The 24,902-nt window shown below is 35.6% G+C and overlaps 1 protein-coding gene across 1 annotated transcript in view; it reads left to right on the forward strand.

The window, feature by feature from the left end:
* The window catches only part of BIRC6 (baculoviral IAP repeat containing 6), a 233,423-nt gene that overhangs the window by 163,227 nt on the left and 45,294 nt on the right, over nt 1-24,902 (forward strand). Inside the window, 4 exon segments of the mRNA XM_024732052.1 lie at nt 613-913; nt 3,075-3,292; nt 5,518-5,682; nt 6,567-6,735. Of these exon segments, the coding sequence (XP_024587820.1) occupies nt 613-913; nt 3,075-3,292; nt 5,518-5,682; nt 6,567-6,735 (853 nt within the window).

The raw sequence follows: 24,902 nt of genomic DNA on the forward strand, positions 1-24,902 counted from the left end.
TGATTCTCCTTGGGCATCAGATAAAATGATAGTAACAGATTATAACTTATAGAGTAAAATTAGAATCCATACGGATATAAATAAATGAATGAATAAATAGATGGAGAAGAAGGAAACGTTTTTGTGTACAGTTCAGTGCCAACTAATGTAGCAGGAATGGTAGAATTAGAAAATCACCATTTGGCAACCACTGTAATAATTATTATTTCACACAGCATAAAAATGCTAACTCTAATGATCAAAGTTTAGTGCAAAACAGGGTATTTATATAGTCTCAAAGAACCTGTCTACAGATACTTAACTAATTCCAAAGGAGAAAATAGTAATTTTTAGAGTAGAGATACTTGGCAGACACCACCATACTCATGGTATCATGTAACTCATTTTAAAAAACATGTCCTTTTACTGATTTTTTTAAAAAAATTTATTTTATATTGGAGTATAGTTGATTAACAATGTGTTAGTTTCAGGTATACACCAAAGTGATCAGTTATACATCCTTTATTGATTTTTATATTCTTATATTTTAAGGAGATCATTTGAATTCAAGTCTTTAGTTTGAATCTGATGTTGAAACATACAAATAGCCAAACAAAATTGTTTTTTCTTTAGGTGAGTGCTCCAGTTGTAACATCTACCACTCAGGAGAAACCAAAGGATAGTGATCAGTTTGAATGGGTGACTATTGAACAATCAGGGGAATTAGTTTATGAAGCACCAGAAACCATTGCTGCTGAACCTCCACCTATCAAGTCAGCAGTACAGACCATGTCTCCCATACCTGCCCATTCTTTGGCTGCTTTTGGATTATTTCTTCGTCTTCCGGGCTATGCTGAAGTGCTACTAAAAGAAAGAAAACATGCCCAGTGCCTTCTTCGCTTGGTTTTGGGAGTGACAGATGATGGAGAAGGAAGTAAGTGTTTAGTGTTATTAATGAAATTTAATGTAGGTAGGTTGTGTAAAATTACTCAGATCATTACCTATTATTCATCATTTATTTATTTCATAGTTTAGCTACTAGATAATTTCTTATTGGCAACTTAGTTCCAATAATAGATATAATAAATCCTAAAGAGGCTTTATTTTCACTTCTTTATTCATTCAAAAGTTATATATTGAGTGCTTACAAAACTGCTGGGCATTGTTGGAGGCATTTAAAGATGAAGCAGGTATTTAGATCCTGCCATCAAGTAGCTAATGTGTTCCAGTAATAGCAATGAGGAATGTATATACACATAATAGACTTAGCAAGTTATAAAAGCCTTGAGAGAAGTACAGTATTATGGAGGCTTACAAGTGTGAGCTCATTTCCTTACTACCCAGCAATGTGAATAAAACAGCATTGTAGTTTTTAGTGGGGCCTTGAAGGAAATTGTCAATGTAGGTTGAGAGTGGTTATTTCAGAAAGAAGGAATGATTTGAGCAGTGTTTATATGCTCATATGAGAGGGGATAAGTTGGCTGATGAAATTTGCATAAAGCAGGACTGAGAACTCATTTAAAAAGTTGTTATTGATAACAGATCATGGAAAGGCTTCTTAAGAACTTAAGATTTTATTCCGAATAGTAAATAAAATTTATTAAAATATGTTAAGTGAAGTAGTGATATGATGAGAATCTTTTTAAAGAATTCTTCAGTGAATCTGGTAGCAATATTTAGATTAAAGAGAACAGAATGGGGCTTCCCTGGTGGCGCAGTGGTTGATAGTCTGCCTGCCAATGCAGGGCACACGGGTTCGTGCCCCGGTCCGGGAAGATCCCACATGCCACGGAGGGGCTGGGCCCGTACCGCAAAAAAAAAAAAGAACAGAATGAAGAAAATACTATAACAATATACTATATGATAACCTATTTCATAATATAATAATAGAGAATAATAATAGAAAGCTATGGTGATTATTTTCATTGGGCTGGCAGCTGTGTTGATAGAAGAAGCAAAGAAAAATCATAGGGTAGCCTAGCAAGTACATTTTCATTTGGTTTACCTCTAATTCTTCAATTACCATTACATTTGATAATTAGTATTTTTTAATCTTACTTTAAACTCATGTGGTTTTGATTAGAGGTGATATCTTTCACATGCCATTTAGAAAGTATACACTTTTAAACCCTACAACAAAGTATATATAATCCAATAAAATTATATGAATTTATTCGTGAATCCTATAACTCTGAAGCTGTTGAATATTCATTGCATGGACTTTTTCTTTTGTATTTTCATATTGATGGAATTCTTCAAAAATGTTGACATAATTTTAAATGTTTTTGTAATGATTGTTATTAAATTACAGTGTCTATATACTAAATAAGTCCTGCTTGTTTGGTTTCATATATAAATTGTATATACTTATTTTAATAGATCGGGAATTTCTAATTGCTTTATCTGATTTTTTAAGTACCTAGAGGGATAAGAACCACAGTATTTTAGGACTCTATTATGAGATAGTAGGTGTAACACTAAACTGAAAAGGAAAAAGAATTGTCTTTAGGTCATTTCAAACTATTTCTAGTGAATATACAATGAATGTTTATTAAAAAGCATAATTCTGACATACCCTTTTACAGTAGTCTCATCTCCCATTCATTTAGGAATGGGTGTTTGTTTCCTTTTTTATATTTAAGGCTCCTCCCTAGCTAGAACATAGTACAAAACTTTATTGCAAACAAAACAAAATTGTTACACTCTTGCATTCATGGTTGAAACTACTTCCAAGGCAAGCAGTTACTTTCATACTCTTGTAAGAAACTTTTAATGCTTCTTTTTTAGTTGTTAGTTTTTGCTTAAATTCTAGATTATAATAATTTTGACAGTCTGTAACTAATATCATATGAGTATATTTCAACTTTCTTTTGGAGTTTATGTATCTGATGTCTTCTTACTGAGCTTTTCTAGACACTTTATTATTAAAGATTAAGATATCACTATTTCTGATATTATTTTGTGGTTACTTTCTAATAAGTATAATGATATAATTTTATATTACATTGCCATTATAAATTTGTGAGCTTGTGTGTTGTTCCTTATTGTGTTTTTAAATATTTTTAATTTTGAGTTCTCTTCTCCTTTTAATCTAGGTCATATCCTGCAATCTCCATCAGCCAATGTGCTCCCAACCCTTCCTTTCCATGTCCTTCGTAGCTTGTTTAGCACTACACCTTTGACGACTGATGATGGTGTGCTTCTGCGGAGGATGGCATTGGAAATTGGAGCACTACACCTCATACTTGTCTGTCTCTCTGCTCTGAGCCACCATGCCCCACGAGTTCCAAACTCTAGCCTCAATCAAACAGAGGTAGGTTCAGTTGTTGTTTTTTTTTTTTTTAAAGAAGGTGTCATTTTATTTATATCTATTTTTGGCTGTGTTGGGTCTTCGTTGCTGCGTGTTGGCTTTCTTTAGTTGAGGGGAGCGGCAGCTACTCTTCCGTTTGGTGCATGGGCTTCTCATCGTGGTGGCTACTCTTGTTGTGGAGCACAGGCTCTAGGTGCGTGGGCTTCAGTAGCTGTGGCACGTAAGCTCAGTAGTTGTGGCTCACGGGCTCTAGAGCGCAGGCTCAGTAGTTGTGGCACACAGGCTTAGTTGCTCCGCCGCGTGTGGGATCTTCCCGGACCAGAGACTGAACCTGGGTCTCCTGCATTGGCAGGTGGTTTCTTAACCACTGCGCCACCAATAAAGTCCCAAATGAGCTTTTTAAAGATGTCTTTTAGAATAGTATCAAAAATAGAAAATGTCGGACTTCCTTTGGGGGTCCAGTGGTTAAGACTCTGTGCTTCCAATGCAGGGGCCACGGGTTCAATCCCTGGTCGGGGAACTATATCCCACATCCTTTGGGCGGCACGGCCAAAAGAAAAAGAAAATATCTATAAATAAATCTGGAAAAGATGTGTAAGACAGCTCATAAAATATATAAAACTTTTTAGAAAGACAATTATTGATTAGACTTTAATAAACTGAAGCACCTGTCCATGTTTACCTCTCACAGAGTAGAAAATACGGCATTTCATTAACATTTTTTTTTGACCGTGGCAAAAATAAAAAAGAAGGAATACACTGAACAATAGCTCAATGGAAAAAATATCAAGGCATCACCTAACAGAGACTGTTTTAGGAAATGACACCAAATAAGAAGGAAGAAGATAAATTATTAGGAAAAATAGTCCTTGTTCAACCCTTAATTTAGGAAAATAATTTCAGTGATTCTGATATTAGCCAGTCTCCAAACAAATCCATCTTTAACTGGAAATCTCGACAAACTTTGAATAATATCTTCAAATATATATGGTTTTCTGATTTAATCTTAGTTTGATACTTCAAAAACACTTCAAGATAACAAAGGAGTAATCACTCTTAAGAGTTTTTATGACAAAAACTTCAATGTATTCAAAGTTTAATTTAGTTCTAAAATTAAATAAGCATGCTTTATGTAAACTGACAGGTGATTATTAGATTTCTTAGCTTCTTTAGCAATGGCAAAACAGTGGTGAGCCAGTCTACATTACTCAGTTGAAGTTTCCTTTAATTGAAAACATATGACACCATTATAGATTCATCCTAAAAGATCTGGCTCATATCCCTATTCCTTTCACTGTTTTCTCTGTTTAATTTTGAGTTATTGACTCTTTAGGCCCTAAAATGCTTTGACCTACCTATTCCTGGGAAACATTGTTAAAGTTTCATTTATCCTTTTTAAAAAATAATTAATTTTTATTTTTGTCTGCGTTGGGTCTTTGTTGCTGCGGGCAGGCTTTCTCTAGTTGCAAGGGGTGGGGACTACTCTTCGTAGCGGTGCGTGGGCTTCTCGTTGTGGTGGCTTCTCTTGTTGTGGAGCACGGGCTCTAGGCGCGTGGGCTTCAGTAGTTGTGGCCCATGGGCTTAGTTGCTCCACGGCATGTGGGATCTTCCCGGACCAGGGCTCGAACCCATGTCCCCTGCATTGGCAGGTGGATTCTTAACCACTGCACCACCAGGGAAGTCCCCATTTATCTATTCTTAAATATAAGCATTTGTTCCCCATTTTTCCCTTCCCCTAACCCTTGACAGCTGTACTTTGCATTCTGTCTCTGTTTATTTACCTACTTTGGATATTTCATATAAATGGAATCATACAACATGTTACCTTTGTGTCTGTCTTCTTTGACTTAGCATAATGTTTTTGAGTTTCATCCAGGTAACATGTATCAGAACTTCGTTATTCCTTATGGCTGAATAATATTCCATTGTATGTATAAACCAGTTTGTTTATCCATTCAGCCATTGGTGGGCTTTTGGGCTGACCCTTTGGCTATTGTGAATGGTCTTGCTATGAATATAAGAGTAACATATTTGTTTGAGTATCAGTTTTTATGTCTTTGGATGTATACCTAGGAGTGGAATTGCTGGGTCACATTGTCTTTCTTTGTCTAATTTTTTAAGGAGTGCCAAACTGTTTTCCATAGCAGCTAAACATTTAAATTTCTACTGATAAATTTTTGACGATAAATGAAACCAAATAGTAATGCATTTTTATTTTTTGTTATAAGCCACCAGTATCAAGCTCTCACAACCCTACATCAACAGAAGAACAGCAGCTCTATTGGGCCAAAGGGACTGGCTTTGGAACAGGCTCTACAGCTTCTGGATGGGATGTGGAACAAGCCTTAACTAAACAGAGGCTGGAAGAGGAACATGTTACCTGTCTCCTGCAGGTATATTTGCAAAGTTGATATTGTCAGTGATAATAGTTAAATTTTTTGTTGTTGTATTGATTTTCAAGTGTTGCTGACTATCCATCTCATCCTAAGCTACTTTTATACAGCCCATTGTACTCCTTGCTCTCGGTACACTTAAGATACTGGACAGAGATTTCTCTTCCCTACTTGTAACTCTAAATTCTTCCCTCTTAGTTAGCTTCTTCACTGAGAGGAAAGTGACAAAGATGAAATTATCAAATAACTGGAATGTGCCATGTCTACTTTCTTCTGGTCAACTTCTCATCTAAAGTGCTATATCTGGACTCTTTAAAAAAATCTATTTTTTATATCTTTGTTTCTCACATTTTTCTATAAGTTTTCTAGAACTGGGCAAGGTGAACTAGCTTATAAAGTCTTCAGTACCACAGAAATGAGAAGAGTACGTTCTTAAAGTTTAGCTTTTGTTCCTGGATCAACTAATTGACTAAAATTAGTTGTCCATTTTTTTTTAAAGAGCATTGGTGAAGTCTTTGAACATAATTTTTGCAGTTCTAGGATGCTAAGCTTATTCTTATATAAAATTCTAAGATTCCATCACCCTCAAACTATAAACTGAATCTATTCAATGAAATAAATAATCTCAGAGTTGCTACTAAGCTTTTAAGTTCATGTTCTTAGGTGGATTGCTTCTGTATGTCTGGTCATACACTACATCATCATGCGAAGCATACCCTCTTTTGAAAATCTAAAGAAAAAACGTCATTTTAAAAACATGTAGTATGAGGCATTGATTGAGTTGAAAATACATTCTCTTGGTATTCAGATTGACTAACATAAAATATGGGCTTTTAAACTACAAAGCTAGAATGCAATTTAAATCCAACAATTTTTATTTTTAGGTTCTTGCAAGTTATATAAATCCTGCAAGTGGTGCTGTAAATGGAGAAGCTCAGTCATCTCACGAGAGTAGAGGACAGAACAGTAATGCCCTTCCATCTGTTCTTCTAGAGCTTCTCAGTCAGTCCTGCCTCATCCCAGCCATGTCATCTTATCTACGAAATGACTCAGGTAAATCACACTGTAACTAGTCCTTTGAAATATCTTAGTGGATGATTACTTTTGTTTACTTATTTTATCATTATCAGTTTAAATAATAAGGTTCAATTGGAATATTTGAAATTATCCTTCACTAATATATATAGGTGTGAGTTTGATGGATTTATTTCTTAAAAGTTATTTGAGAAACAGTTGTTTTAGGGGGCCCCTAATTTGTTACTATGTAGTCATCTATAACATAAATAAAAGTTTTCATTATCCCTTTGTTTTCAACTGTGAAAATACATTTTTTTCTTTTAATAACCTGTAACTGAAAATGATAGGGCAAAGGCTAGCAGTTTCATGACAATATTCTTATCTGAATACGATTAATTGAATTTCTATGTGCTTTTAATGTTTGTCTCAAATATTAGAATTTCAGACAGTAGTTATTTGAAGAAAGGCAGATAGATGAATTATTCAAGTCCATAGATACTTGACAATAAGTATTAGTTTTTACAAATTCAGTAATAAAAGTACCATAGTTACTTACTTTGTCAATATACAATTGATTATTGATTGAAACTAGTTTATTATTTTCTTGGTTGTGGAATTATCTTCCAAGAAATGTATTCTTTTCCTAAACAAGAATAGAAAGTTTATGTTTTATTTAGACACCCAGTGACATACAAGTATTGCCAAGAAAAACAAACAGTTAACATTTCCTTTTAGCCAGGACCTTTAATTTTATTTATTCATTTTAAAATTTAAAATATTTGCTCTGCTTCTTATCTCTGCTTTTATTCATATTCTTACTCAAGAAAATAAACACTTACACATTTAATTATATTATTAAGGAAGAATAGGTAAGGAAAGCAATGGAAATGAATCTTGAAGTAGTTTATTTTGATTTGTGGTAGCAGTTCAAATGCAATTGGATGGATGGAAAATGTACTTGTATTTGAAAAGGGATTACTGCCCATATTCTCCACTTGGAAAAGTTTATTGTGCTTCCAAACACACCATTTCCCAGCCTACCTCAAACTTTTTCATAAAAATATTGAGGTGTTATGTAATTGATTTTCTTTTTTAGATTGACCTGTTTGATCCATCAGATTTGTCTTTTTGAAAAAATAGATGTCAAATGCACAATACATTTTTTGATTAAGTAAAATATTTGGAGCTGTAAACACTTAAGTATTTCAGATCAGTGCCACAATTTAATATTAAATCGTTTAGAAAAATTGAACAGAGTAAGATAAGGTTTCTCTTTACTTCCTTCCACATTGTTAAAATATTATTAATCCTTTTACTTTCAAACTATATGACCTCTCAGAAATTTTTAATTTTGTCTTGTTCGGAAATTCAGTCCTTGTGTAACACTGAGCTTTTATCTTTATGGTTCAGAATCAAAAAGGAAATCTGGTATTACTTACTTTTACTGTTTAAAATAGTCTATTCAAGTAGGTGCACTTTCTGTTAAGTGTGTATTTTAATAAATAAGCCTTGATTCTGGTGAATATATGGAATTGCAGAGACTTAAGATAGTCTATCTTGGAACTACTTTAGAAATTTAACGTTTGCCTTTCCTTTGTGATTATTTTCCCAGAGTAAAGACATTTCTTTGCCCAAGGTTGAGATTTATATGCTTGAATCTGGTACTTTGTCCAGTGGTATAATTTTAATTTTAATTGATAGTGGTATAATTTTAATTGATAGATTTATATTTGAACCACATTTATATTTGAACCACGTTTTGTAACCACATTACAAAAATTATTTTGAAATAAGATTTTAAGTTAAGGTAAATTAATATAAAATAATTAACTTAGTTAAGATAAGTAGGTCAGATAATTGGCAGAACACCTCTTAAATGATGTTTTCATTTATCAGAAAAAATTTTTTGGAACTTGGGATATATTCAATCCATAGTTTTTAAAGAACAAGGTATATTATTTAAGTATGCCCATTTAGAATATTCTAAATATGAGTTATAGATGTATTTCAAGAAAATGTAACTTAATATATTAGTAAATATGCTACTTATATAAATTATCAATTTTGGTTAAAACGCTAATTTTTAAAGTGACATTTTAAAATCTGAACAAATTATCTAGTCAGTCTTCTCGGAACTTAGTAAAATTCTTATTTTATAAAATTAGTGTTAAGTCCATTTTCCAGTTTTGTCACTGGTCTGTAGAGTATTATTTTTGGCCATTTGAGGGGTTGGGATAAGGTAGAGCATCCAATACAGAATCTATTACTTCATGTAATTGTCATATCTTTGTTCTCCTTTAATCCAGAAAAGTTCCCAACTTTTCTTTGTCTTTCATGATATTGACATTTTTACAGAATACAGGCTATTTTATAGCATACCCAGCAAGTTGGTTTTTAAGTGTGAGAGCAGTGCTAATAATTTCGTGTGAGATGTTATATTCAATGGTTTGCTTACATTGCTAGCAGATGATATGCAAAAACACAAGCCTAATGTAATAAGCTCTTTCGAGAGCTGTAGTAAAATATAGTTAACCCTTGGGAGATTGGTTCCAGGACCCTCCACCAAAACTAAAATCCACAGGAGCTCAAGTCACTTATATCAAATGGCATAATGTTTGCATATAAGCTCTGCACATCCTCCCGTATGCTCTAAATCAACTCTAGATTACTTATAATACCTAACACAATGTAAATGTTACATAAATAGTTGTTATGCTGTATTGTTTAAGGAATAATGACAAGAAAAAAGTCTACAGGTTCAGTACGGAGACACTCATCATAGACCTAACTACATAGTACACACCAGCAACAACATAATATTTTCTTCCTTTCAGCACATACAGACGGCTTTCATTTAATGAAAGAGAAATACATAGAATGTTTAAAATATAAGTACATATAGAAAATATAGTTATAAATAGAGAAAATATAAATTTATTCTTTTTCTCACACACACTGTTAACACTCACCAAAACCCTGGTTCTTCTCTTTTGTTAACCGTCATGTGATGATGATTGCTGTCTTATGCCTATGGTGAGGCGACAGATGTGTAGCATGTAGGTAAGCAGTGAGACATCAGGCTAACTTGAACCTACTGACAGGACATCTGTGTTGGAAGAACCAGCTTCTAATTGCATATGTTGATACTTTGGAGGAGGTCCAATAATAATGATGTCTTGATGTGTGGAGGTTGAGAGCTGAGGGTCTTGAAGATCAAGGCTTCACAATTGCAGGTGCTTTAGTTAGAAACATTGTTGTAAGCTGTTTCTTTTTTTCTTTGCATCATCAAACAAATCTTGCAGTGGTTGTACTTATGTTGTTATCCCTCGGGTGACACAGAGGCTTCATTCCATTGGAGGATGTACTCAGGATCATATCCTTTAACAATTCCTCCTTTTGAAAAATGGCTGCAAATTTTTCAAGTGTCCGCATTGATAGCCCTGCCTCTGCTGCTGCTGCATCATCATCATCATCATCGTCATCGTCATCATCATCATCATCATCGTCATCGTCATCATCATCATCATCATCGTCTGTCAAGGATTTCAGTAGATCTTTGAGTTCCTTGTTGGGAAAGGTTTCTCTGTGTTCTTCTGTGTGTTCCTTGTTGTCCTCACATCATATCAGTGAAGTCTTCTCCACCAGCTTCACTTGCAACATTCAAGATACTCCTGACTTCTGCATCAATAATGGGTAATCACTGACTACCCCACTCCATAATGGCTTCCAACATGCATTAACGGTCTTGGGCTTTAGGGCATCTGCAGCCTCTGCAATAAGGACAGTTTCATCTATAGTTGTGAAGCTCTTCCATAAATCCATGATGCTGAAGTCAAGGTTAGTATCAAGGGCAGCAGGGATCCTCCTGAAGGTGAAGTGGGTGTAAGTCACCTCAATAATGCACTTGATGATCCATTGGTCAAGTGGCTGTGGTAGTGAGGTAGTGTTAAGAGGCAGGGACATCACTTCCATGTCCTTGTTGGCAAAGCAGAGACATTGGGGATGGCTGGGAGCATTGTGAGGAGGACCTTATTGGCAGCCCCTTCTCTTTGAGGTATTTCTTCACTTCAGGAATGAAGCACTGGTGGAACCATCTCAACAAGATGGCTGTCACTCAAGCTTTCTTGTTGCATTGCCAACACACGGGCAGGCAATTTTTGTTTTCAAGGGCCTGGGGATTGTTTGCTTCATAGATGAGGCCTAGCTTGATCATGTGACCTGCTGTGTTGTCACACAGCTCCAGTAAAGCTATCTTTCTAGGCCTAGAGCCCCCGCGGCCTGCTTGGTACTGTTATGGTTGTAGGTATGATTGGACATCTTATTCCCGAACAAGCCTGTTTCATCACAGTTGAAGACTTTCTCTAGAAGATAGCCTTTCTCTTCTGTGAGTTTCTTGCGCTCTTCTGGGAATGCCGATTCTCTTGTGCTCTTTAAGTTCTTAAGACTGTGGCACTTTCCGTAGCTAGCCAACCATCCTTTACTAGCCTTGAACTTCCTCTCCTCAGCTCTCCTCAACCCCCTCACAGTAGTGCTCATAGAGGCCAAGTGCTTTTTCACACATTGTTTTGCCTTCAACGGGGATATGCTTCTGTGACATGTCCTCTAGTCACAAACTTGATGCTTTCTCAGTCTTTGCAGGCACTTTATCACGAACCAGAGAAACCATTTTTGCCATTGTAAGGACAGCACTAACACTTCCACAAATTTTGACTTCTTTCCGTTTTATTTTATGAACGTTCAGTTTATTCTTATCAGCCTTACCAGTCCACTTTGGCAGGCAACACGCCACTTTTTAAATGATCTAAGATTTTTATTTTCTCGTCAAGAGATAGCACTTTATGTTCCCTCTTAGCCTTTGAGGTGTTGCTTTGACCACTTAATTGCTTTTTAGGAGCCTTTTTTTCCATAGAAACAAAGGGTGCACACAGCACAAGTAGTGAATGAGTGAGACTTGAGGCGAACAATGCTCATTAAGGTAACTCTGTGTATAAAACTGAATTTGAAGCCACAGCTTCAAGGTAGGTAACTGAAACAAATAAGTGATTTATATGTTTGTATTAGGCTATTTTTATCTCTAGTATCATTTTTAAAAGGAATGATAAAAGTCTTAAAAGGAAGAAAGTAGTTATTTTCATGAGATTTCTTAGGTAGATAGGAGAATATTCATATGAAGGATGTGCTCATTTTAATTTCTCTCTCCCAACATTCTCAGTTCCTTTGTCACAGCCATGTTATTTTGAAAGCTGCGTTGTGAACAAGGATCGTTTTTCCCCAGGCTGCTGTCAGTTACATACACGCTATTGAGTAAGCCGTCAGTTACCCCACTGGCCACTAGATGGCGATCTCATTTCATTGCTAGAAATACTTTGTAAAACTGTATGAATGTGAGAATTAGCAGGTAAAATGTTACTTTAGAGTCTCTCACCCTTATCATTCTCATTCCTGTTTTGGAAAATGACATGTTCCTGTCTTCAGAAAACAGCACCACTGAGCACAACTAAATTACTTGCCATTAATATAGTAGAGCATGCTGGAAACTCTTTATCAAAGTGTTATAAAATCTCTACCTTTTTAGTGCGTGTTTCATAGTGTCAGATTAGGAAACAGCAAATGAAATCCAGAGAAATTTATTCAGTTGCCCATGTTTTACTGTTTAGCTGTCATGTGGCCATTACTAAGCTCACATATTTTCAAATTTTAAAAAAGATATAAATGGATTTTTTCACTATGGAAGAGAGAAATGAATAAATGTGATATGTTAAAGGAAGGAAGAAAGGAGAATAAGCACAAAACTTTTTTTTATTGAGAACATTATAAAGTGTCTACTAATTTGGCTTGGTTGTCTTAGCTAAGTGATAGTATACACTAGTATTAAAATTTCCTCATTTTTATAATATTGGTATGGTAGTTCTGTAACTAGCTATAATGGGACAAAAGCCATTAATGCAAGCTTTCTTATACAACCTGATTTTCCTCAGGAAAATGGATTTTGGGTTAAAATCCAATATATCTTTGGAATATATCTTAGGTTATATTCCTCAGAAATTCAGTATTTAAGTTTAATTTTATGAGAGAATAAAGTTAATTTTGTTGTTATGGCAAATGTCTTAAATATGACCACATTCTTTAAATCCAAAAGTTATTACTAAAAAGATCCTTCAGAGTAAACGTAGAGTTGGAACCGTTGCTATCTTTTCAGGCCTCAGGGCAGCAAATTCAGGAGGACCTGTTGTTTGTAGAGGGCTTACAAATTATATTAGTACTGTTACATGAAAATATAGTGGTTTATCAGTAGAAAATATATTACTTTTATCATTTACGAAAATAGTTATTTTGCTTGTTTTGTTGATACACATTGCCTGAGAAACAAATAAGTAGAAATTATTGAGCTGTCATAACACATAGTTCTTAACATCATATCCTTATTTACAGTTTTCTTGGTAATAGTTCATTTGAAACTCTGGAGTTACATTGTATTTTATTGCCATTTCTTTACACTGTTTTAATAATGAGTCTGTCAGAAATGGGTGAAGATTCCCGCCGGGGCTGGCGGGGATGGGAGCTGAGGCTCCGGCTTCAGTCGGAGCGCCGGAAGAGGACTGGGGTTGGCGGCATGAACACAGCCTGCAGGGCGTTAGTGCACTGCGGCTAGCCGGGAGGGAGTCCGGGGAAAAGTCTGGACCTGCCGAAGAGGCAAGAGACTTTTTCTTCCCTCTTTATTTCCTGGTGCACGAGGAGAGGGGATTAAGAACGCCGCTTAAAGGAGCTCCAGAGACGGGTGCGAGCCGCGGCTGAAAGTGCGGACCCTAGAGACAGACATGAGACGTTAAGGCCGCTGCTGCCGACACCAAGAAGCCTGTGTGCGAACACAGGTCACAATCCACACCCCCCTTCCAGGGAGCCTGTGCAGCCCTCCACTGCTAGGGTCCCGGGATCCAGGGACAAGTCCCCTGGGAGAACGCACGGCGCCCCTCAGGCTGGCGACGTCATGTCGGCCTCTGCTGCCGCAGGCCCGCCCCGCACTCCGTGACACTCCCTACCCCCGGCCTGAGTGAGCCAGAGCCTCCGAATCAGTGGCTCCTTTAACCCCGTCCTGTCTGAGCAAAGAACAGACGCCCTCCGATGACCTACACGCACAGGCGGGGCCAAATCCAAAGCTGAGCCCTTGGGAGCTGTGAGAACAAAGAAGAGAAAGGAAAATCTCTCCCAGCAGCCTCAGAAGCAGCGGATTAAAGCTCCACAATCAACTTGACGTACCCTGCATCTGTGGAATACATGAATAGACAACAAATCATCCCAAATTAAGGAGCCGTGTGGATGAAAAAAAAAAAAATCTAAGGCAACCATGAAAATCATGTAATAAAACTCATAAAGTTAAAAAAAAAAAGAAATGGGTGAAGATTTTACAAGATTCTTCTGCTAAGTAAAGTTGCAGGTCACTTGGGTTTTAATTCCAAACTGTGTTATAATATGGCCCCGGTTTTCTTAAAAATTAGCTGAGTAGTACAAATAAAATCTGAAACACTTGCCTGCATTTAATGTATTTTATTTCTGCATATGGGTCAAAAACAAGATCCTGTCTGCTGTTTCATTCTTGGTAAAAGAGTACAGAGTACCAAAATTTTGAGCATGTTTGTGGCCACTCAGAGTATCTGGCACACATAAGTACTCATCAATAAATATTAGTTTCTTTTATCTAGAATTTTCCTGTTTGTCAAAGGTATTCTATTTTGAAATGTCTTTGGTATGGAATACATTACTCTGTCTCTTAAATGATTATGTTGCATAAATTTTATAAGGGGGAGAGAGGTTGCTTAAATTAAAAATTATCTGGTCTCCAGTTGATTTGATTTGTATAGATTTGTATGGGTAAAATATCTGGAACCTTTTAAAGATACCTTCCTTGTTTACCCAAAGTAGAGGTCCTTCTCTTCCTGTTAGTTGCCAGTGTATCTATTGTTTATATTTTCACTTCTCACATTGTAGTGTGTTTATAGTACACACCTTCTTAATAAAATTCCACCTAACCAACCTGCCAAATGAACTATAACTCTTCATTTCTTCTATAAACAACTTGACTTGTGCCATATATATATATATATATATATAATTTCCCATTAATTAAATTGTAAGCCTATTAAGAGTTATATTTGTTTCCAAATTTGTTTATGCTAGTTATTTTGCCATTACATAGTCAAGTATTACACATACTAGATGCTTATATGATAAATTTGTGAAATACTTTTTTTTTGTGTGTGGCTGTGCAGTGTGGCTTATGGGATCTTAGTTCCCTGACCAGGGATTGAACCTGCGCCGTGGCAGTGAAAGTGCCGAGCCCTAACCACTGGACCAGCAGGGAATTCCCAGTAGAATACTTTTTAAAAGCATAAAAAGGGGATTGGCTAAAACAATCATTGAATTAGGCTTACATGAGAAAATGTAAAAGATGTGTGTGTGTGTGTGTGTGTATGTGTGTATCACGCCCCCAGTAGAATATCCTTCTTGCAGAGTAGAGCAAGTTGGCCTTGACTTGTGTAAAAAACATTCATACTTTGATATTCTGCCAAAAATCTTTGACCTCTTGATAGGGTTTCCGTTTATTTCATTATTTTGCCCTAGTGGCTGGCTTAACTGCCACCTTCAGCCAAAGTTTAACATATTCTAGGGTTGACATGAATCCCCAAAACAGTTTGTTGGCTAAGGCTTGATTGAAAAGTGTAAATTCAAGAAATTAAACAATGGAAAAATTGAAATATTGTGTATGAATCCTTAGATACAGAAGTTATTTTTATCGAAGTATTTGTGTAAGACTCATTGATGTTTTCCTTACAGCACTTGTATGTAATAGAGTTATTACTAATTATATATTAAATTCATGGCTCTGCAGTAAAACAGCTTCGAACTAACATTTTATTAATGTACAAATATTCTTGATGATATATGCTCACTTAAGATATCCTTTCAGTAATCTCATTTGCAAAGATCTTTATTGCAGAGCCATGTTTTGTTTTTAAATGTATAGTATCAAGGAAGAGTTTTTGGTTTATTCGTTGAGTTACATTTTAGTGAGAATTTAAGATCCTAGATGAAAAAATTCTCTCTTACTTTACTGTACCCAGTGTTTATTTCAGCCTTTTTAAAAAAAACTGTATGTTCAAGTATAATTTCTACAACTATTGATGTGCTAGGGAAGAAAATAGTTTAGCGTTAGGAAGGTTTATAAGTGTAAAAGTCAAATTATTGGATTGTTACTTTGAAAAATGGAGCTGGCTTTTGAATAAGGTAGTTTACCAGACAGAATATATTTGTTACATGATTATCTTTTAAGATATGCATACTAGCCACGCTAGTTGTAGGTATGTTGATTGCATATAGTTATGGATTAAATTTTAGTATTCAGTTACTTGAAAGGATTTTTAATTTACAGAGAAATAATTTAAGGATCTCTGATTGCTTTATTTCCATGTGATATTTCCGTGAAATGTAGGATGACTTTGTATTTCAAGTTAGGCAAAGTAGGATGAGTAAATTCTTTAATTGAAAATAAATATTTGAGCAATTTAGTATTTAATTTTCACATTAGTTTTTGAGTCCACTCAAATGAACATTCCATAAACAAGTATTACTTTATTAGATTGAGTTGAGGTTTTTATACTTTAGGTGGGCCTCTCGTTTTGTATTACTGAAATTGATCAGAGAAATAAAATCAACACATGCTGAAGAACATCAGAAAAAAACAAGACGCTTTTTCTATGTAGTATTTATTTTCTATGCAATCTTATAGTTACAAATGCGTAACTACCAAAAAATTATTATAAAGCATGCATTTCTTTTGAGAGATTAAGTATAAATCCGGAGGAAGACAGTGCTTTTGTGAATATTCAGCATTTATTGATACTGAATAAAACTTTTTTTTTCTGTAGATTTTGTTACTTTTCTTTCCCATGCTGAAAAAATTTTCCTTTCCTATATTAGGTAGATTATTAGAGGCTTAAAATAAACATAAATTTAAAAGCAATTGGAATGAAAATGATATATATTCAGTATGTACTTTTAGAAAAAAATCCATTGCATGGTTGCTTTTGTGTCTTATTTCTATTACTGGATCTTGTGTGTTTTCTGGCATACAGAAATAAATCTTTATTATCCATATATTCACTGCAGTGCCTAGAGTAAGGCACTTACCCTGGTTACTGCCCTTAGAGCCAGGCACTTGCCCTGGAATGTTTGTCATAATCTTCTGGAAATATTCTTTTAAAGGTTATTCTTAGAAATCATTTTTGTTAGAGCTGGCTTTTTTCCTGAATGCAACCCCATGAAAGAGACTATCAGCTTGTGATATAGATATACACAATAACTACTACCAAGAAGTTAAGTACTATCCCAATAATGCCTAACATGGTGAAGACAGATTCTTCATTTTCTTCTTTCTCTTCTTGCTGCTTTACATCTTCTGTTGTAGTGATGACAGGAGTACCCATTTTCCCCAAAAATCTCTTGGTCTAGAGAAGAAGAAAGTTGACTGTGAAACAAATCCTTGGGAAAGGTATCTTTGAACTATACAGAGAAATAGGAAATAAATTTATTGTACTTGCTTTTTTTGCATTATTTTTCAGCCTGCAGTTCTGTTTTACTCTGTTGAAGGTGGTGGAACATGATAGAAAATAGAGGCATTTTAGTAGAACTTCAAATAATCTATTATCATTTTAACAGTTGGGTAGAATAATAGAAAATATAATGAAAAGGCACACAGATACTGCCATTTATATATTCTGGGTGTATATTTAGTAGCTATAAATACATTTTTAAAGTCTTTTATGTATATTTAACTAAGCTGATGTATTTAATGTGAATTACAGTTTATACCTAATATGTATAATCACCACATATTTTAGCCTAAAATAATGAAGTTACTAAAGATCTGAGATTATTTTTTTGAAGTATAGTTGATGTATGATATTATATAAATTACAGGTATACAAAATAATGATTCACAATTTTTAAAGCTTATACTCCATTTATAGTTTTTATAAAATATTTTCTATAAATGTCCAAGTTCTAAAATAATTAAAAGAGAAGTGTTCCTTACCCTACATTGCATCAGGAATAAAGTATTCCCAGTTATCCTGCTTTAGTCCACAGTAGTGATGAATGAACCTTTTCTCTTTGTGGAGAACTTCTGTTTACACTCAGAGAAAAGGAAGTGAACAAAAAACCTGGACAAACTTCTTTATTGAACATGGCAAATGTTTTCAGTTCTCCAGAAGGGGTGTGTCTTTTCCATTAGTAATCTGTGGTGAATTTCACTGTAACTGTTTGGTAAGAATTGATGAGCTTCTGCCAGTAGTCAGCCAAGCAGTAAATGTTTTACATTTTTTCTTAGAATTATTTTTAGCTTTTATACATGCTGGATCATGTGTTTCATGGAAAAAATGACTAATCTTTTTGATTATTTCTTATAAATTTCTTATCAACCTTTAAACTATTCTGTTTTTTTCCAGCCATTTGAATATCCTTTTCCCCATTGAAATGTTTCAAATACAGAAGATGAGAATTTTATTATTTTACCTAGTACTAGTAACTACTTTCAAATTCGAAAATTTCTCTTACTGAAATAATTATACAGTAGTGTCACACACCTGTATCTGTAGTTGTTGATGATACTTCCAAGGTAGTTTTCAAGCTTTGCATAATTCAGCAAACAGGTTCATCTGAGGATCCAAAGGATAGTGTCTTTACTTGGTTGGTGGTAAGCAGTAACATTGAACATGCACTTGGCATTTGCTGAGTGAAGAAGTTGCTGCAAGCCACCCTTGCAGACATGGAGTTGCATAACAGTGTCATGCCCCTGCTCTTCTTTGTCAGACTGGTCACATTTAATCCTGTATTAATGATGAAGTGTGCTGTGTGGAAAAACACCTAAAGTTTTCTGATGAAGTTCTGCATGGCCAAACATAGGATTAAGGAATTCAGGATTGAAACACTTGGTGTATTTTGTACTCGTTTGTATTTCATTAAGAGTTTGTTACATTTACTGACTCCTCTTGTTCGCTGACCACCCATACATGTTAGTTTAAAAGTGCATATCTTAAAAAAGAGAGCAAAAATTAGCTCTCCCTTAGTTTTCCAGATTCCCTTCTGCAGGGATATTCAGACGTAAGTCTTTAAAAGAAAAACACGAGTAATGTAAAATCAGATATGAATAATCATTTTCCAGTTTCCTGTCATAAGCATAGATTGCCAGATGCATTAATATCTGGGTGGAATTTGACATTAAAATGAGCACACTTGTTTATGTAACTGACTGTTGTCAAGAAAAATGCAAATATACAAAAACTTCCTATTTTAAGTTTAAAATGTGTATCATAAGAAATGACATAGTACTGAAATTTATTTAAAGTTCTTTGTAAATCAGAGCCATAATTTTGTCTTGCCCTGTTTTTACTATTTTCAATCTCATTGTCCACTGCCTATTACCTTGCCTCCACAGCTTTTGCTTGCATCCCTCCTTGATATGAAGAGAGTATCTTCTTTCCATAATTTAAGATTCCCAGTTGGAATCCTCTCACTGCTAACTTAATTGAATAAGATAAACAACAATAGCATAAAAAGAAGTATCATGTTTCATTTATTTTAGAAAAGCTGTCTTATTTTCTCTACACCCATTTATTTCCAGATTTTAAAGTGTTTTAAAAATTATCAACCCTTCATGTTTGTCAGATTCTTTTCCCCCTCTCTTCAGTATTGAGTATCAGCATGGTAGGCTGTCCTCGGCTTTATTCGTATAATGGAGAGGTAGCCTCTCATTTTGTGGTTGTTCTTGATAACTTCATAACCATTTAATTGCTTTTGAAAAATCAACCTGTCTTGGATTACCTGTATTCTTATGTAATTTTAGGTAAAGTACTATAATTTTAGGTAGTTAATTTTTTTTAATTAATAGACTAATATTTTAAAAAATTAATCAATAGACTACTAGTTTAAAAGCAGTTTTGGGTTTACAGAAAAATTGAGCAGATAGTACATATCACCACCCCCTTCCACTCATAGTGTCCTGTTACATCTTGTATTAGTGTGGTACATGGTACAATTGATAAACAAATAGTGACATGACATATTATTTTTAACTAAAGTCAGTAATTTACATTAGGGTTCACTCTTTGTGTTATACCATTCTATGGGTTTTGACAAATGCCTGGTGTTGTGCATTTCACCATTACAGTATTGTACAGAATAGTTTCACTGCCCTGAGAAATTTCCTGTGCTCTATTCATCCCACCCTCTCTCTCCCAACAGTGAAACCTCTGGTGACCACTGATATTTTTCCTGGCTCCATAGTTTTTCCTTTTCAAGAATGTCATATAGTTGGAATCATAACAGTGTATAACCTTTTCAGATTGGCCTCTTTTACTAAGCAATATACATTTAAGTTTCCTCCATGTCTGTTCTTGGTTTGGTAGCTCATTTCCTTTTATTGCAGAATAATATTCCACTGTATTGATATACAACAGTTTGTTTATCGAGTCACCTTTTGAAGAACATCTTGGTTGCTTCCAGTTTGGGGCAGTTATGAATAAAGCTGCTATAAACCATCATTTACAGATTCTTGTTACTGTTTTTGTTCCATTGATCTGTTTGTTCTTTCGCCAGTGCTACATTATCTTGATTATTGTAGCTTTATAGTAAGCTTCAAAGTCTGGTCATATCAGTCCTCTGACTTTGTTCTTCTTCTTCATTATTGTGTTGGCTCTTCTGGGTATTCTGCCTTTCCATATAAAGTTTAGAATCACTTGGTCAATATCCACAAAATAACTAGCTAGGGCTTTTATTGGGATGATTTTTGTACTCTGTTCTTTTTTTCCTTGTATGCCACATGGAAGGGGATTGGGGAAGATAAAACACTGTGTGCAATACTTTGATAAATAAGTTTATAAAGCAGTACAAATGGAAATCTTTGGATAACTGGCTACATTTATAGTAATGGAAATTCTAATGTTTCAAATACTTAAATAGAGAAATGGAAGCCATTCAAAACATGAGTGAAAGAAAGTTTTTCTAAGACTTCATTCTTTTGCTGGTCCCAAGTTGGAAGAGGCTATATGAGTATGCATTTACATCTATGTTTGCATATATTTGAAAATCAAAACATCATATTAGGGGGAAATGTTTGGAAAGCTTATTGTGTTCTTTGTCTCATATACAAAGTAATATTATTAAGCAATTGAAGAAAATAAACATCCCAGAAGAAAAAGGAGCAAATGGTATGTGAATAAGTACTTAAAAAAATTAATAACAGCTTTATTGAAAGATAATTCACTTACCATACAATTTGTCCACTTAAAGGGCACATTCAGTGATTTTTGGCATGTTCACAGTTATGTGCAACTGTTATGACAGTCAAATTTAGAACATTTTTGTCAATTTAAAAAGAAACCAGAGGTGGCTTCCCTGATGGCACAGTGGTTAAGATTCTGCCTGCCAGTGCAGGGGGCATGGCTTCAAGCCCTGGTCCAGGAAGATCCCACATGCCGCGGAGCAGCTAAGCCCGTGCGCCACAACTACTGAGCCTGTGCTCTAGGGCTCACGAGCCACAACTACTAAGCCTGTGTGCCACGACTACTGAAGCCCGCGCACCTAGAGCCCGTGCCCTGCAACAAGAGAAACCACCACAGTAAGAAGCCCGCACACCACAATGAAGAGTAGCCCCTGCTCGCCGTAACTAGAGAAAGCCCGTGCACAGCAACGAAGACCCAATGCAGCCATAAAGAGAGAGAGAGCAAGAGAGAGAGGAAGGAAGAGAGGGAGGGAGGGAGGAAGAAAGGAAAGAAAAGAAAAGAAAAGAAATGAAACCGGGGCTTCCCTCGTGGCACAGTGGTTACTGCCAATGCAGGGAATGTGGGTTTGAGCCCTGGTCTGGGAAGATCCCACGTGCCGCGGAGCAACTAAGCCTGTGCGCCACAACTACTGAAGCGCATGCGACTAGAGCCCGTGCTCCACAACAAGAGAAGCCACTGCAGTGAGAAGCCTGCACGCCTCAACGAAGAGTAGCCCCTGCTTGCCGCAACTAGAGAAAGCCCGTGCACGGTAACGAAGACCCAGCGCAGCCAAAATAAATAAATTAAATTAATTAATTAATTAAAAAAAAACCACCATATACACCTTAGCTATCATCCCTCTTTCTCCTTACTACCCCTCCAGCCTTAAGCAACCACTAATCTACTGTCTCTCTATGTATAGAGAGTTGCCCACTGTGAACATTTCATATAAATCAGATCATGTAATATGTAGTCTTTTGTTTAAATTTTTAATCTCAGTACAGTGTTGTCAAGGTCCATTGATATTGTTTCATGTATCAGTACTCGATTTCCTTTTTATGATTGGATAATATTTCACTGTATGGATATCTACTGCATTTTGCTTATTCATCATTTGATAGACATTTGAGTTGTTTATACCTTTTGGCTATTGTGAATAACAGTGAACATGAGTGTACAAATATGTTTTCGTTCCTCCTTTCATTTACTTTGTATACCTAGGAGTGGAAATGCTGGTTCACATGGTAATAAGTTATTCCTTGACTTTTATTTAATTAATTAATTTAATTATTTTCCGGTACGCGGGCCTCTCACTGTTGTGGCCTCTCCCGTTGCGGAGCACAGGCTCCGGACACGCAGGCTCAACGGCCATGGCTCACAGGCCCAGCCGCTCTGCGGCATGTGGGATCTTCCCGGACCAGAACACGAACCCGTGTCCCCTGCATCGGCAGGCGGACTCTCAACCACTGTGCCAACCAGGGAAGCCCCTCCTTGACTTTTAAATTACAGCCATCTTAGTGTATGTGAGATGGCAGGTATCTCGTTGTGGTTTTGATTTGCATTTCCCTGATGACTAATGATGATGTGTTTGCTGGTCATTTGTGTATCTTTTTTGGAGAATTATCTATTCAGGTCCCCTGTCCCATAAGTGGGGTCTGGGCAAAAGGAAGCATCTGCCTCTTAGCTCTACTTATCTGAAACTTAGCCACAGCAGCAAGTAGCTGGTGGTAGGGTGAGAAATGCTGAGATCTTCCCCTCCTGGGGAGATAATCTTCTAACTCAAGCTAGGGGAAGAGGGAGCTCAGGTTCTACCAGTCTGTGGTGAATTTGCTTTCTTGCTGAGCTGAGAGCAGGAAGAGAGTAAGATCTTGGTTCAAATACTTTAGGTTCTTGTTTTTCTTACTGAGTTTTAGTAGACTTTCTTAAATGAATGTTTTCTCAGTTTGTTGTGTGCTCTTTGGACTATTTCTAGGGCCTTGAGTGGTGATGTTTTTTAAAAAATTTGTATCTGTTTCATGGCGGAGCAGGTTCACTGAACTCTTCATGCTGTCATGCTGGTGTGAAAAAAAAATTAAGTTTCAAAAGCCTAGTAAAATTTTTAACCTCATTAATTGTTCTATATCCTTATAGTGGGATATTTTGCATCCATTAATTCCTTGAAAGTAAAAATTCAGCACATACCTAAATGTACTATATCATGTGCCTTTTACCTGTAACATTAATCAGCTTTATTAAATATTAAATTACACATTTTTTTCTTTATCCAAATATTACATTCTTCATTTGTTTTAAAATTCAAAAGCTTTAAGATGGTATCTAATAAATAGTTGTCTTCCTGCACCTGTCCTCTAGCTGACCAATTTAGCTCCCTAGAGATAATCAATAGTACTAATTTCTTATATTTTTTAATAGAGATCCTGTGTGTGTGTATATATATGTATTTATAAAAAACAAGTAAATATGAATACATATTCTCTTTCCTTACCTTTTACGTTGTTGTTATATTTACCGAAATGGCACTATACCATACAACCCCATTTCTTTCTTTCTTTCTTTCATTTTTTTTTTTTTCCCCACACCCATGAGGCTTGTAGGGTCTTATAGTTCCCCAATCAAGAGGTTGAACACGGGCCCCCGGCAGTGAAAGCACCATCTCCTAACCACTGGACCGCCTGGGAATTCCCCATACAACCCCATTTCTATTCCTTGTTCCTCCTGTTCCCACCTTAGGTATTTTGGAATTTGTTCCAATGCAGCATAAGGCACATCTTCATTTTTATGACTGTGTAATTGATATTTAGTAATCGAAACAGCTCCATCTAATGAGCATAAATGGATTATTTTGCTGTTATAAACAATGTTGCAGTGACTAATTTTGGTGACCTTGATAATTTTATCTGTAGGATTAGTTTTCGGAATTAACTAGAATTGATGATTCAGAGGGTATGCCAATTTGTTGTTTTGACAGATTGTAACTTGTGCTCCATAGACATTATACCAGTAATGTTGAGTAGCTATTTCCCCACACCTTTCTTTTTTAAAAAAATATTTATTTTATTTATTTTGGCTGCACCGGGTCTTAGTTGTGGCACGCGGAGTCTTCATTTTGGCATGCGGGATCTTTAATTGCAGCATGAGGGTTCTTAGTTGCAGCATGCATGCGGGATCTAGTTTACCGACCAGGGATCGAATCCGGGCTCCTTGCATCGGGAGCACGGAGTCTTATCAGCGAAGTCCCCCCGCACCCCATGCCTTTCTAGGAGTTTGATAACAACTTCCTTCCTTTCTTTTGTCTATCTATACATGTAAGCATATATAAATTTTATACATGCACACATTATTTTTTCTGCACCAATTGTGAGACATATGTTGCAGATATGATAGCTCTATTACCCCTAAGTATTTCACTGTTTATTTGCTAAAACACAAAGGCAGCCTACTACATAACCACATTACAGTAACCAAAATCAGAAAAAAAGCATTGATAGAATACACCTATCTAATCATCCAGTCCACAGATACCATTCATATTTCATCTGTTGTCCCAATTATGTCCTCTATAGCAAAGAAAAAAATTGCTTTTTGTCCAAAATTTAATCTAGGATCATTTTGTAACCTTTTCCACCTTCTACAGTTTGTAACATTCCTCCAACTTTGTCTTTAATGACCATGACAATTTAATAAAATTTTTTATTATGTAAAAGTTCAAAATATGTAAAACTAGTGAATGTAGCATAATGAACCCCTTTGAGTTCCGTCACCAGCTTCATCAGATAAACATATGGCCATGCTTTTCAGTTACATGCTCACTAACCCATTTTTTCCAAACACATACATATATACACATAATAGGTTATTTTAAAGCAAATTTAAGACGTCGTTTTATGC

Source organism: Neophocaena asiaeorientalis, unplaced genomic scaffold, assembly GCF_003031525.2.
Source record: "Neophocaena asiaeorientalis asiaeorientalis breed wild unplaced genomic scaffold, Neophocaena_asiaeorientalis_V1.1 scaffold18, whole genome shotgun sequence".
Taxonomy (NCBI): domain Eukaryota; kingdom Metazoa; phylum Chordata; class Mammalia; order Artiodactyla; family Phocoenidae; genus Neophocaena; species Neophocaena asiaeorientalis.